At 46.3% G+C, this 15,319-nt stretch overlaps 2 protein-coding genes across 2 annotated transcripts; one reads left to right on the top strand and one right to left on the bottom strand.

Moving 5' to 3' along the window:
* Positions 1-9,067: 9,067 nt before the first annotated feature.
* Positions 9,068-9,721, bottom strand: LOC117904744. The gene has a single exon (XM_034817501.1). The coding sequence runs from the start codon at positions 9,719-9,721 to the stop codon at positions 9,068-9,070; it is 654 nt and encodes a 217-aa protein (XP_034673392.1).
* A 2,865-nt stretch (positions 9,722-12,586) lies between these two features.
* LOC117934389 (expansin-A15-like) lies at positions 12,587-14,525 on the top strand. Its single transcript, XM_034856042.1, has 4 exons — positions 12,587-12,695; positions 12,812-12,931; positions 13,044-13,361; positions 13,725-14,525. The coding sequence occupies exons 2-4, from the start codon at positions 12,816-12,818 to the stop codon at positions 14,029-14,031; spliced, it is 741 nt and encodes a 246-aa protein (XP_034711933.1). The 5' UTR covers positions 12,587-12,695; positions 12,812-12,815; the 3' UTR covers positions 14,032-14,525.
* Positions 14,526-15,319: the final 794 nt, after the last annotated feature.

Below are 15,319 nucleotides of genomic sequence, written 5' to 3' on the forward strand. Positions count from 1 at the left end.
CTAGAAATATATTTTTAAACCAAACTTAAACATAACTTATATAATTTTTAACTGCTTATTTTCATCTAAAATGAGTAAATATATCTTTCAACCATTTTATACAAGAAAAATTCAATCTCTACTATACTATGTACTCACACAACCCACTTCTAAAATTAGGTCATACAAAAACATTTTAGTTGGATATGTAAAATAAAAACTCTTCATCCATCCTCTTTCTCTCTTTATCTTTTTCATCTTTTGATAAATAATTTTCAATTAATTCAAATCATTAAAAAAAAAAAAATCCTTAGTAGATAAATTTGCAACATTTTATATAACTTATTACTAGAAGTTATGTTGAAAAAGTTATTAAAATAAGAAAGGAAGAAGATTAAAAGAAATTTAAAATTTTTTATTTTAGAATAGAGAAAAAAAAACTTTAAAATGCTTTTTAGTATAAAAGAAAAGAAAATAGTGAATATGTTTATTTTAAATAGTATTTTAATAATTAAATTATTTACTTTTAAAATGTAAAATACAATTTTTATTAATTTAAATTAACATATTTAAAAAAATATTTTTCTAAATAGTTTTTGAATCATTAACGTAATTTTTTTATTTATAATTTAAAAATAAAAAATAATGTTCATTTTCAATTATTTATAAAAGAATTTAAAAAAACAATGAAAAATTCAAAAATTGTTAAATAAGGGAGAATTTGTTGGAGTTGGTATGTGAAGAGTGGTGGAATAAAGACAAAAATTATGGGTCTCACAAACACCAGATGAGTGGGAACAATTCATTATTTGGTACAAATTTTGTATATTTGATGTGGTAAGTTAAGGGGTATTTTGTTCATTATTATTTCATATCCTTACAATCAATTGTGGGTGATAGGATCTGGGCCAATTTCCAGGCTCATCCGAATCTAAAGTACAATTCTCCCGTATTGTTTTGTTTTTGTTTTTTTCTGTTTTCTTTTCCAAAATCATACAACTGACATTGTTGCAAGGAAGTACTAAGTTTTTTTTCTTCTCTTTTCTAGTCATTTTTCCATCCTCCTCGTGGACATAATAGAAAGAGGAAAGAAAAGGATGGGTATGGGTTGGTTAGACCGACCCCTTTCCTACTATGAAGGTAGCCATGTAGAAAAGCGAGAGGTCAATGTTGAGGCCTCGTATTCTCTGCAATCCACGTGATTACCAAGTGGATAAAAATACGATCTCAACGAATACACATTCCTGATTCAGCTGTTCCTGCAAAAGGCGTCCGGACGGGGTGTCCGGACACACCCTCCGATGGTTTTGTCAGCCATAGAAAGAGATAAAAGCAGATGGCACAGTTGGCCTTTTTTTAGGTATTGAGAAGCTTACCTTCTGCTTTGTGCGAAGGTTCATATATATACCATTTAGAAACTCTCTCTCTCCTCCATAAATGATGGAAGGCTTTTTGGTTTACCATGATTGCCACTAGATGGTGGCAGGGACATCCTTATCCTGCGAACGGCTGTCAGAGATCGTGGGAAGTGACCAGCTGTCACTTCTGTCTTTTCGCTCTACAGGTATCGAAATATGATTTGTGACAGGATGTCAGAATGACGTAGTGAGGCACGCTTAGTTTGGCCAGTGATCCGGATGAACACATCCGGGTGGAATATGAAAGGTCGCCGGATGAATAATGGCGGTGGTCCGGATAGGGAAGCGCGCCACGTGTACTCTTGGGGAAATCCGGATGTGGATACTCCGGGTAGGGTCATGTGCCACGTGTCGTCAGGGGACGCGTGCCACGTGTCATCAGGGATGGGTCCCTACAATGCCCCCTTTTTAACTTGCCGATTTTGCCTTAGCAAAATGGGCGGGTTAAAAAAGAATGATTGCTTTTTGAAAACCGAAGTTTGCTTTTTGTTCTCACTGGGCCACGTGGCGAGCGGGGGCGAAGAGACAGGAGAGCATTTATGGCGAGCCGCCGTCTCTGGGTATTCCCTAGGCAATGTGTCGGTTTAATGATATCGTTTTGCTGAACGCTTGGAATACCGAGGGGCTGTCTGTTATAAATAGCAGCCTGTGGCCTCCCTGTGCATTTTTCTTACTGCATTTTCTTTGCAATCGCTTCATTTGCCTGCTGTTTATCTTCGCTTGTGAGTGCACCGGCAGCATTCAGGTGGTGACGGTGACTGTATTTGCGGTTTCCGACCCTGCTTTCGAGTTTACATTTGGTACGCAACTCTATTCTGATTTCTTTCCTTCTCATTTCCTCTTTTCTTGGTTTGCCTTTGGTTGCTTGAGGAAGCTTTTGGGCGTTTTGACTGTTCGGTGCTAGCTTTTTCTGCGTTTTGGGTGTGTTTGGGGTTTCTGTTGCCCCCCTGCGCTTTTGCTTTTTTGGTGGGGCATCGAATCTCCTGTGGGGTAGGGTTTGAGGTTTTGTGGGGTCGATTCTGTTTGTTTGACTTGTTGGATTCCTTTCATGCAGATTCTGCTTTGTCTTTGGGCTAGAAAATGTCTGCTATTAAGGAAATTGCCTCATCTCGCCCGTCTGGTGACGCTCGCGCTGAAAAGTCTGTGGAAAAGTTGAATGCGAAGGAATTTTGCGACCGGTTTTGCGTTCCTAATGGCGTGTCTGTGGAACTGTTTGATGGAGAGGGCGTGTTGCCTAAGAAGCTGGAAAATAACGCGATACTCTTTACCAAGGAGCAGTTTAATGCTGGGCTCCGGTTCCCTGTCCCGTCCCTGCTCAAGGAATTTCTGCACTTCACCCAAATTCCTCCAGTGTACGTACATCCCAACATGATCCGGGTGCTGATGGGGTGCAGTATCCTAAGCATGTTGTTTAATTTGGACCTCTCATTACTGGAGGTTCTTTTCGTTTACTCGATCAAGAAGGTGAAGAGTAACATCTTCAGCTTCGTCGCCAGCCTTCCGTCTCTGCAACTGGTGACAAACCTACCGGATTCGAATAAGAAGGCCGCCAAGGGGCAGGTGCTGGTCAAGGGCGTATGGGCAGGTTTGTCTGAGCATCCGGATAGGCCTTTGTTCCCAATCAGTCACTGGAGATTCCAGGTATAGCTAGCTACTTTATGTTTTTGCATAGTTCGTAAGTCAGCATTGTTTTTAGGCGGCTGACATATTTTGGTTGCTTGGGTGCAGACCAGGATAAGAGGGGAAAACTGGTGGAGTGGGTGGAGAAGGCTTCGTTCGACCGCTTGAACAAGCTCTTCGAGATAACTTCGGCCGAGCGGAGATGCGAACTGCTTCTTTCTGCGCAGAACCTCCGCTTGGTCGTCCAGCAGCCTCAGTCATACGTGCTGAACATACTTCCCAGGCGGCTGCCTGAAGAAGTGGTAGTTGGGGAGCATTTCATTCTGGAAGATCTTCCCTTCTACGAGGGGGTGCGAAAGGCGGATGCCCGGACGCGCAAGGCCCGTCTCAACAAACGGGAGAAGAAGAGACAAGAAGGGCTTCTGCGGAAGGCTCCGGGTGGGAACGGCCCGCATCCTCTCCACCTGCTGGTACTCCAGCGAAGAAGAAGAAGAAGCTGAGTAAGAAAAGTAAGGGTAAGGCCGTTAAAATCCCAACTCCCCCTAAGGAGTTTGTACCGCCTCCCATTGGTTATGAAGCGGAATGCTATATTGAAGAGCCGGAAAATCCTCTCCCGGCCTCTGTCTCAACCACTTTTGAATTTATTAGGGGCCTTAATCTTTCAGGGCCTCGGTGGCACCAGACGTCCGGATGGCTCTTCTGGCCGAGGAAGCAGCTTCGATAAATCAACCCGGTTCAGCTCACCCGGATGAGGTTGCCGACTTGGCTCCTGTTGCACCCCCCAACGGAGAAATGGGGGCTGACAGCCAGGAGTTGCCTGTGCATGGGCCAAGCCCCCGTCCCTTGTACCTGTGAAGGGGCCAACTCGGAGAAGGTTGCGTCTGGTACGCGACTTGAAGTCTGGCCTCGCTGGGCGGCTTCAGGACCGGTTCACGGAAGGCATCGAAGTCAGCTGTTCATCCGTCCCGGAGGGTCATCCGGAAGGGGATGCAGCGGAGATGGCGGAAGAGAGCCCGGCCGTCCCAGCGCTGGTGCCGGCTGAGGCTCCAATTCTGGCTCCGGCTGAGGCTCCAGTGCTGTCGTCGGCTGAGTTCCAATGCTGGCGCCGGCTGAGGCTCCACCCAAAGAAGCCCAGCCGGTTGAGAATGCTGAAGGTGCGGCTCCAGAGGAGGAATCAGTCTCCAATGCTTCCTTGGGAGAGGGTCCTTTTGATGATGCCACTTTCATCCCTGCTAGCCCTTTCAGCTACGCGGAGATGGAAGAGAAGCTAAATCAGATTCCTTCTGGCGAAGATGCTGGAGTACCTTCAGCCCTGATGTTCGAGACAGTAGAGACGGTATACTTTGCGTTTTGATTCTTTTGTCCTACTGATGCGCCGGTTATATGATTTGTAACTTGGTTTTTCTTTGTTTGAGTCTTTCCTGCAGCTGGTAAGTGGCCTTCGCGGTATGGCTCTTCAACGTAATCTTCTTTCTCACCTGTTGGAGACTGCTGAGTACACAAAATCCTTCGTGTCTCAGCGAAAAGGTGATGAGGAGAAGTTGCGTTTGAGACTGGAGCAGGCTGAAGCCAGTTCCTCTACTGCTCGAGAAGAGAACAAGGTTCTTCGAGAGGAGAACGAGGCTCTTCGAGAGGAGGTTGCTGTGGCGAAGAACCGGGAGGACTCTATGGAAGTTCGCCTGTTTGAGGCGGAGAATGAAATGGCTCTTTTGAGGAGGGAGGTGAGGCACCTCCGGACAGAGGTGTCTATTGAGAGACGGCAGAGAGAAGAGTTGCAGTTGCGTTTGTCAACGCAAAAGGAAGAGCTGGAGGGTGAGTTTGCTGCGGAGAGGGGGGAACTTGAAGCGGAGTACCAGAAACAAGTTGATGACATGTACTTGTTCGGCTATCGCTGCTGTATGAAGAAACATGGCATCAAGCGGGACGTTCCTTCAATTCCCCCGGGTGAATTGGAGAAGCTGCACAGCAAACCTGCTCAATGACAGCCTTTTCCTTTTGTAAAAGAAAATCTGCTATCTTCTTTCTGTACTTTTGTAGTCCGGAGGCCTTTTTGTATATGATTTATTCCCCAAATATCAATAAAAATACATTTGTTCATTTTGTATTTCTATCTTTTGCCTCGTCTTTCACTGGTAATACTGCTTTAAATTAGATACATTCCATGGTCGCTGCAATGGGGTTCCATCCAACTTCTGTAGATGATAGGCTCCTCTTTCACTTGTTTTAGATACTATGTAGGGGCCTTCCCAATTGGCTTGGAACTTTCCTGCCCCTATATCAGCAGTGTTTTCAAAAACTTTTCTAAGTACTAGCGTACCATTTTTGAAGCTTCTGGGCCTTACTTTGCGATTGTAGTGAGCTGATGCCCTTTGCTGATAGTCTGCCATCCGGATGGCTGCAGTTTCTCTTATTTCATCCGCCCAGTCCAAATTTCTTCCTAATTCTGCATTTGCATCATCCTGCCTTCCTGCTTCGGTTCGGATAGTGGGTAGGCCAATTTCGGTGGGAATGATCGCGTCCATTCCATATGCGAGGGCGAAGGGAGTATTTCCTGTTGGACGTCCGGGTGTGGTTCGATAAGCCCACAGGACGCCGGGTAGCTCCTCCACCCATTTCCCTTTGGCTTGCTCGAGTCTTTTCTTCAAGGCCGTGACTAGAGTCTTGTTTGTGGCCTCTGCTTGCCCATTACTTTGAGGATAGCGTGGTGTAGAATATGAGTTCCGAATATTGAGTTCTGAACAGAAATTTCGGAAAATCTTGCTATCAAACTGTGGACCGTTGTCTGCTATGATTGTTTGGGGAATTCCGAAGCGACAAATGATGTTCTTCCATACGAATTTGGTGACATCTTTGTCTTTGATGTTAGCATATGCTTCGGCTTCTACCCATTTACTGAAGTAGTCTGTGGCGACAAGCAGGAATCTCTTCTGGGCAGGTGCGGCTGGTAGAGGTCCTACTATGTCCATGCCCCACTGTGCAAAGGGCCAGGGACCTGAGATTGTTTCAACTCTCCCGATGGGGTGTGGTATGGGGGCGTGCCTTTGACATTTGTCGCATTTTTTGACGTATGCTGCCGCGTCTTTTTTCATCGTAGGCCAGTAATAACCTTGCGAATGGGCTCTGTGTGCCAGTGATCGCCCTCCAGCATGATTTCCACATACACCCTCATGTAATTCAGCTAATACATAATGTACTTCTGAATGTTTCAGGCATCTGAGGTAGGGGCCTGTAAAGGATCGCTTGTACAGGTGCCCTTCGACCAGGGTGAAGCGGGCGGCTTGCACCCGGATCTTGTGCGCTTGCTTAGATTCTTCGGGCAGGGTGCCCGTCCGGAGGTATTCAATGATATCTTTCATCCAACCCTCGTCATCCGTTTCGTCTGCCTTAATGGTGTTACAAGTGGAGGCTTCCGTGATGGAAGGTTTGGCCTGTACATATATAGGCAGTAGTATTGCTTCCTTGGTGGGGAGGGAGGCAGCTATACCTGCCAGGGCGTCGGCATGCGCATTTTCAGTCCGTCTGATTTTTTCAATTGTCCACTCGGTGAACCGCTGCAAAGTATCTTTTACTTTGTTTAAGTATTGCGCCATACGCTCATCTTTGGCTTCGTATTCGTTTTGAACGTGTCTTACCACAAGTTGGGAATCACTATAGATTCGAAGCCTGGAGACGGATAGAGCCAGGGCGAGGTCCAATCCGGATAGGATGGCCTCATATTCTGCTTCATTGTTGGAGGCGTGGAATCCCAGCCGGATGGCTTGCTCCAGCTGTTCTCCGGTTGGGGATTGCAGTAGGAGCCCTACTCCGGAGCCGGATGACCGTGAGGCTCCATCAACCCGCAATGTCCACCATTGTTTTTCACTTGTTTCGTCATGTTGGACGGGCCTTCGAGAGTATTCCAACACGAAGTCAGCCATTACTTGGCCTTTGATGGATAATCTGGGCTGAAACTCGATTCCAAATTCACTCAATTCTATGGCCCATTGAAGCATCCTTCCGGTTAGGTCCGGCTTGTGTAAGATATTGCGAAGGGGTTGGTCAGTTAGTACGACCACTGGGTGTGCTTGGAAATAGGGGCGGAGCTTCTGGGCGGCACTTCGAAGAGCTAAGGCCGTTAACTCCATTTTTGAGTATCTGGTTTCTACATCTGCTAACGCTCTGCTGATGTAGTAGATGGGTTTCTGTTCTTTGGGCGATGGGCAGCGGAATAAGACAGCGCTGATTGCCCACTCTGAGACAGCCAAGTACATATACAATTTTTCTCTGGGGATGGGGCTGCTTAGGATGGGTGGTTGCATGAGGCGCTGTTTGATTTTTTCAAAAGCGCTTTGACAGCTGTCTGTCCATCCGCTTGGTCCTGCTTTGCGGATTGCCAGGAAGAAGGGTTGCAACTCATCGGTAAAACGGGCTATGAAACGCCCTAGGGCGACGAGCTTGCCTGTGAGGCGCTGCAATTCCTTCTTGTTCCTGGGGGTGAGGTTTCTACGACTGCTTTGACTTGTTCTGGGCTCACCTCTATCCCCCTTTGACTGACCATGAAGCCCAGGAACTTTCCAGCACTTACGCCAAAGGCACATTTGGAAGGATTCAACTTCATGTCAAACTTCCTTAAGAGGTGAAAAACCTCTTGTAAGTGGAGAACATGCTCTTCACGAGTTTTGCTTTTAACCACGATGTCATCAATATATACCTCTACTGTGCGGCCAATTAGAGGTTTGAATATCTTTGTCATCAGTCTTTGATAAGTGGCGCCAGCGTTTTTGAGACCAAATGGCATGACTTTGTAACAGTAAAGTCCGTGTGGCGTTATGAAGGCTGTTTTTTCTTGATCATCTGGGGCCATGGGGATTTGGTGATATCCGGAGAAAGCGTCCAGAAAGGAGAGCATCCCTTGCCCAGCGGTGGAATCCACAATCTGATCTATTCGTGGTAAAGGGAAACTGTCTTTTGGGCATGCTTTATTGAGGTTGGTGTAGTCGACGCAGACGCGCCATTTGCCTTCTTTCTTGGGTACCACTACTACATTTGCCAACCAGTCCGGATATTCCACTTCTTTGATGAATCCGGCTTCTAGCAGTTTGTCAATCTCCGTCCGGATGATTTTTTGTCTATCCGGGTGAAATCGTCTAACCTTTTGCCGGATGGGTTTTGCCATTGGTAAAATGTTAAGCTTATGCGAGACTATCGAGGGGTGAATTCCCTTCATATCAGAGTGTGCCCATGCGAAAACGTCGTGATTTTGCCGGAGGACGTCTTGAATATTCTGAGCTTCTTCGGGCGTTAAAAGGGAACTGATATGAGTAAGATGAGAATCTTCCTCTGAAATTTGGATTGTTTGTAAGGGATCTGCTGCCGGGGATCTCTATCCGCCGGGCACAGTGACTGCTATTGATCGCGTGCATGGGTGGATTCGGGGAGGGGTTCATTCTCCGACTGGTTCCTGCTTCTCTTGCTATCTGGTAGCATTGGCGAGCGGCTAGTTGGCTGCCATATAGATTGATTTGCCCATCTTCAGTGAGAAAGCTTACCATCTGATGATATGTGGAGGGGATGGCTTTCATACAGTGTAGCCATGTGCGTCCAAGATAACATTGAAGGGTGACAGATCTTGTACCACCGAGAATTGAACGTTGAGAGTGACTGGGCCAGTTTGGACTGGCAGCACGATGTCTCCCAACGAGATAGTTGATGCCCGTTGAATCCGGATAAAATCCTTCCAGGGTTTTCGAGGCCGACTAAGTTGTGTCCCATGTGGCTTATGACTGATGCCTGCACCAGATCAGCTGAGCTTCCTGGGTCAATCAGGATGCGTCTTACGTCGAAGTTGTCTATCCCCAAGGATAGAATGAGGGCATCACGGTGCGGACGTAATATCCGCGTGGGGTCTACTGGAGGAAAAATGATTGTTCCGTCTATGGGGTGAGGGCCCCCTTCGGTTATCCCTGGCCGGATGGAATTGATACGCTCACGCACCATCGCTTCCCGTAACAACTTCTGCCTTTTTCGCTTGGAATTGAGCTCTTCATCCGACGGGCCTCCATTAATGTAGTTTATGACGGCTTTGGGGGGGCTGGAGCCGTGGGGGCCCCAGAGTCGCGACCCCGGGAGGCATCCCCATCTCTAGCATCTGAACGGAGGTATTGCCTTAAATGACCCGCCTTTATAAGTCTTTCCACCAAATATTGGAGGCTTCTGCACGTCTCCGTTGTATGGCCATGCTCCTTATGGTAAGCACATTTTTTGCTATGATCTCTCCTGGATGGATCCGATCCGAGGGGTCTGGGCCACCTGAAATCGGACAAGTTCTGGATCATAGGGAGAAGCTTCTCATAAGTTATAGAGAGTGGTGTGAGAGGTGGCATCTCCGGGCGGCTTGGCCCCTCTTGCCTTCGATCGGATGGTCTTGGCCTGTCCGGAGGTTTAGTGCTTCCCTCTGTGCTACCCTTGGACGATTGTCCGGCAACCAATACTTGCTGGGTAGCTGCCCGTACGTCATCTTCGAGCATTGAGTATTTGTTTGCACGTCGAAACAAGTCGTCCATCGTCATGGGAGGCTTTTTAGCCAGTGACTCAAAAAATGGAGTGCCTGGGCAAATACATCGCTTGAAGATTTGTAGGACAGCGTCCATGCTGCAAGCTTCTACTTGCAGGACAGCCTGGCCAAATCGTTTCACGAACTCCCTCAAGGATTCATTGTCCTTCATTTTTATATTTTGCAAGGTGCTGATGTTTTGCTTATGTCTGGCGGAGCACAGGTATTGTCCACGAAAGCTTCTGAAAGGTCTCTGAAGGTATCTACCGAGTTAGGAGGCAGGCGATGGAACCATGAGAGAGCCTGTCCTTGCAGACTGGCAGGGAATACTTTGCACAGCAGCGGGTCGTTGCCTATATCAAGGGTCATGAGCTGTCGATAGTGCATGATATGGTCGAAGGGGTCACTGCACCCATCGTATGTGGAGAACTTTGGTACGAGGAACCCCCTTGGGGGTTCGTAATGGATGATATGAGAGCAGAAAGGTGTGGAGAGCATGTCATCCAGCCTTTTGCTAATGGAGCCCATGGGCGGCTCGCTCAGGAGATTTTTCCCAACGGTTCGTACCGCTTGGTGTGGTGGAACGTTCTGCATCATGGGGGTGACCAAGGGGTCACGATGCGAAAGAACATTCTGCGGTATGGGGGTGACCGTAGGACCATGGTGCACTCCCCCTGTGGTGGTCATTGGTGGCTTGGGCCTGCCAACTTGCTGGGGACCCAGTCTCGCACGCATGGCGCCCGATAACTGGGATCTTCTGTCACGTCGTTTTTTTGACGAGAAGTGGGTGGAATCTGAGCTCTCCTCACGGGGAGCTCGAGGCATAGGTGTGCGTGGCTCATGCGGCCTAGCGCTGCGTGTTTCAGGGATTGCTTCCGCTGTTCCAGGGTAAATTGACTCCAGATGAGGCCTTGAGTTGGCCACTTGGCCCCTGGAGTGCTGATGACGGGGAATTCCTGTCGACGATGCCTGGATACGTAATATCGCATTTTCTTCTCTTAACCTTGTCGTCTCCTGGAGGAGAGTTTGTAGTTGTCGCTCGCTTGCTAACTGCCTTCTTTCGATGGCGCGGCGCCATTCGGAATTATCTTCCTCTCCTCTGTCAGATGAATGGCTTCGGGAAGGCGTGGCCATTTTTGCCAGTTACCGAATCAGTGAAAAAAACTTCCCACAGACGGCGCCAATGTTGAGGCCTCGTATTCTCTGCAATCCACGTGATTACCAAGTGGATAAAAATACGATCTCAACGAATACACATTCCTGATTCAGCTGTTCCTGCAAAAGGCGTCCGGACGGGGTGTCCGGACACACCCTCCGATGGTTTTGTCAGCCATAGAAAGAGATAAAAGCAGATGGCACAGTTGGCCTTTTTTTAGGTATTGAGAAGCTTACCTTCTGCTTTGTGCGAAGGTTCATATATATACCATTTAGAAACTCTCTCTCTCCTCCATAAATGATGGAAGGCTTTTTGGTTTACCATGATTGCCACTAGATGATGGCAGGGACATCCTTATCCTGCGAACGGCTGTCAGAGATCGTGGGAAGTGACCAGCTGTCACTTCTGTCTTTTCGCTCTGCAGGTATCGGAATATGATTTGTGACAGGATGTCAGAATGACGTAGTGAGGCACGCTTAGTTTGGCCATTGATCCGGATGAACACATCCGGGTGGAATATGAAAGGTCGCCGGATGAATAATGGCGGTGGTCCGGATAGGGAAGCGCGCCATGTGTACTCTTGGGGAAATCCGGATGTGGATACTCCGGGTAGGGTCATGTGCCACGTGTCGTCAGGGGACGCGTGCCACGTGTCATCAGGGATGGGTCCCTACATGCAGAGGCGAAGTTATTGCCCTGAAACGCTTCAAATCGTTATCAACAGAAAATAAAAATTGGCACAAGCCTTGAAGAAAAAAAAATATTAAACATTAAATCATGTCCTTGTGAAATTGTTTATTATTGTTATAGAACAAGACAAACGGGACCTTAAAACTCTGCAATCAAAGTGTTTTGAGTGTTTAGAAAATTTCACAAGTGACGTCCATTTGTGATTCACATGAATTATAGTTAGCAATGCCAACTGCCAAGCAACAAAGCATCCCCAAATCCTCCACTCAGTGTCTCGACTCTCGACATAACTATAATTCCTTTCTTGTGTCCCACCACAACCTCAGAGGAAGAGGCACGTGTCGAGGCGAGGGATTGTTAATTGTTAAAAACTAATACTATCTCGCCCGAGAATCCCGGTCCTGTTATTTCGCCAATCAATTTTAGAATCCAAATCTCCTTTTCCATGCAGATCTTTTGTATACATGTAATTACAAAACCTCTTAAGTGGTGTATAATAAAAATTCAAAAATAGATGGGGGATATGGACTATTATTTACTATCATCTCAGCTGGCTTTTAGGATTTCCCACTACGACCACTGACCACCCACTTGAATCTCGATGGGATGGAGAAAAAGAAGATAATGGGAATGTGCTCTTCTTCAACTGCAAGGCAGCAGCGGACAATGCCAGGCCCCAGGTCCCATGTGCTGCAACCCTCTACTTTCTTTGTTATGTCAGGGAGTTGTCAATCCTTGTATTAAATTCCTTTCTCCATTTGAAATCCATGGGTCTCAATAAACGGCTCAAGAACCGCAACTAGAAATGTGTGAGGCCGACAGTTTCATTTAATTTACATCCTCAGGACCACAACAACCTAATATTTGATGCTTGAGTAAATTCACAGTTGGTAAAAGGGATGGTTGCGGCTAATGGGAGAAGCTTTGCATGTGGGTGCAGAGGCATTATAACCGTCCGATGAGAACATGTATACCCCACTTGGATTTTGGGGATTTTGGATTGGGAAACCTCCAAAACTACGCGCTTTGAACCCACAGATATACTGTTAATTAGAGGCCAAAAGTGGCACTGTCCTCCCTCACAAGTCACAACTAGCGGTTTTTGGTCCCAAAAAGGTGCAAGTTAATTGCGAAGGCGGGGTGATGGCCGGGGGTCATTCCCCAATGTGACCATGTCCACCACTCCCTGAAGTCCTATATATTCCCCCTCACCCCCTTCCCATTTTCTTCACTCCTCTGCATCTCACTCCCTCTCTCTCTTGACTCCTGCTCTTGCTTGGAATTAAGCTTCATCCTTTGTGTAATCATCCCTCTACCTTTTCCTTTTTTATAAGGGAAAATGTTGCAAGCTTAGCTACTCTTTCTTTTATCGTGAAACCAAAAATAGGCTGAAAATATTCACCTCTGTGTATGCAGGAAAATGGCACTAGTTGGTCTTTTCTTGGTGGGTTTTCTTTCAATGGTGTCAAGTGTTCATGGTCAAGGATGGATCAATGCCCATGCCACCTTCTATGGCGGGGGTGATGCTTCGGGGACAAATGGGTATGCAGTAGTGAAAAGGCCTTCTTCCTTTTTGTTTCTCCTATGGCTCATCTTAAAAAGAGCCGATTGACTGATTTTTTCTTTGTTTCACTTTCTTTGGTGATTTTGTAGGCGGTGCTTGTGGGTATGGAAACTTGTACAGCGAGGGGTATGGGACGAACACAGCAGCTTTGAGCACAGCTCTGTTCAACAGTGGGTTGAGCTGTGGCTCTTGCTATGAGATTAAGTGCGTGAATGACGGAAAATGGTGCCTGCCTGGCTCCATTGTGATCACAGCCACCAATTTCTGCCCACCAAACAATGCCCTTCCAAACAATGCAGGAGGGTGGTGCAACCCTCCTCTGCATCACTTTGATCTCTCTCAGCCTGTCTTCCAACACATTGCCCAATACAGAGCTGGGATTGTCCCTGTCTCTTACAGAAGGTATGCTTGCTACTGCTTCTTTGACGCCATCAGGTCAATACTTGAGCTATTTTGTTGGCTTTTTTTCTTTTCTTTTCTTTTCTTTCACAAGCGGTGGCGGAACTCCTTTTTCATTTTGGGTAAAGGGGTACTAAGCTGCCCACTATGCCACCCTTGAGAAAATCAAGTCCAATAATACAAACATTGGTCCTTGTGGTAACATCTTGCCCTTTGTGAGGGTAACTTTTCTTTTTACCCCTGATTTAATGCATGGGTATCGATTCTTTTTCCCTTGTCAGGGCAAACCGAGCTGATGTATTTATTTTGTTTTATATAGTGAAGGGGGTGGGTGGAGTAATCTCATTTGTTGTTGGGGTTTTGCAGGGTACCCTGCAGGAGGAGGGGAGGCATCAGGTTTACCATCAATGGCCACTCCTACTTCAACCTAGTCCTCATCACAAACGTTGGTGGAGCTGGTGATGTTCATGCTGTGGCCATCAAAGGGTCAAGGACTGGCTGGCAGTCTATGTCCAGGAACTGGGGCCAAAACTGGCAGAGCAACAACTATCTTAATGGACAGAGCCTCTCATTCAAGGTCACCACCAGTGATGGGCACACTATTGTCTCCTACAATTGTGTCCCTGCTCACTGGTCCTTTGGCCAGACCTTCAGTGGAGCACAGTTTCGCTAAACGCTTTGGAGCTCCTACTCCTATAATACCTATAGTTTGCTAGGTGATATATCATATATATATATATATATATATATACTAAGTTTAGGAATTAGTATGGCCAATTTAGCTTGTTAGAGGATATACTGTTGTCCTTGGGGGTCAGTCTTGCCCTTTTCTTGGGTAAAAAAAGAAAAGGGAGGAAGGGCTTTTTTTGAAATAGCCCTGATCATTTAAATTTGCATTTGTCAATGTGGCCTTGTAGGGGTAGGGGTACCCTATTCAGAGACCCTTATTCTTGAGGCCCTTTTTCATGGCAGAGGTGGTCTTTTACCACCCGCCACTAGTATCTGAGTTGTAATTTGCTTTATTTTGAAAATTTTGCTTGTAAGGTCATTGTAATCGGCTCTGGCTGAATATGCCCTTAGATGGTGTTATCTTCAAGTGTATGAGACTTGAGTGTAAATTCTGAGTTTTATTAGTAATGAAAAGAGAGTGCTAATCTCTTTTAAGCATTTATGGCTCCTACTTCCGTTGCTTGATTTGCTCATTTTGTAGGCCAAGCCTAGTTTTTGGCAGGCACACCCCCCAATTTTGACTGACCCTTTTCAGTCGAATGTCTGCATTAAAAACTAAAACTTGGTTCAATTTTAAATTGAATGGCACTGTGGATGTTGTATGCAATTATGCCCTTCTTGGGTGGTTCGCACATTGAACAAAAATCCCAATTCCTGTTGGTAATTGCATGGGTGTGATATTCGGGCAATATGTACAATTGGAAATTTATGTCCTTTCATCCCATAAAAAACCAAGTGTTCGTTTGACAAGTATGTAAACATGCGCTTCTCTCATTCCAACCCACAATTCTCACAAGATTCAAGTGTATACAGCAACGCAGACCTCAAGTAACCTATCCCATAAAATCTCCAACTCACTTGAGATTTGAATTGATAAGACAAGTACAAGAAAATGATCAATCAACCCCTACCTTGCAAGGTTTTCATGTCCTGTATGTGATCCAGAATCATAATCTCTTGATACCGGGGCCTTCTTTGTCTTGCTCCCTGCTTAATTGACCATTCACTCATCAGCTGCGAAGAATTTGACCCACTTTTCTTCAACTTCCCGCTTGAATTACCCTCCAAAGAAAGGTTCTTCTTAATGCGATTCCGGTTAAGTAACAACATAGCGTTCCGATGGGGTGCATTCGAAGCCCCTTCAACATAATCTCTTGCCTGAGCACAGCTCCATGTCCTTGACACCCCTTCTTCACACATGGTTTAAGCTTTAGGAAACCATTCCTCAACTT

This window comes from Vitis riparia, chromosome 17 (assembly GCF_004353265.1).
Source record: "Vitis riparia cultivar Riparia Gloire de Montpellier isolate 1030 chromosome 17, EGFV_Vit.rip_1.0, whole genome shotgun sequence".
NCBI classification, from domain to species: Eukaryota; Viridiplantae; Streptophyta; class Magnoliopsida; order Vitales; family Vitaceae; genus Vitis; species Vitis riparia.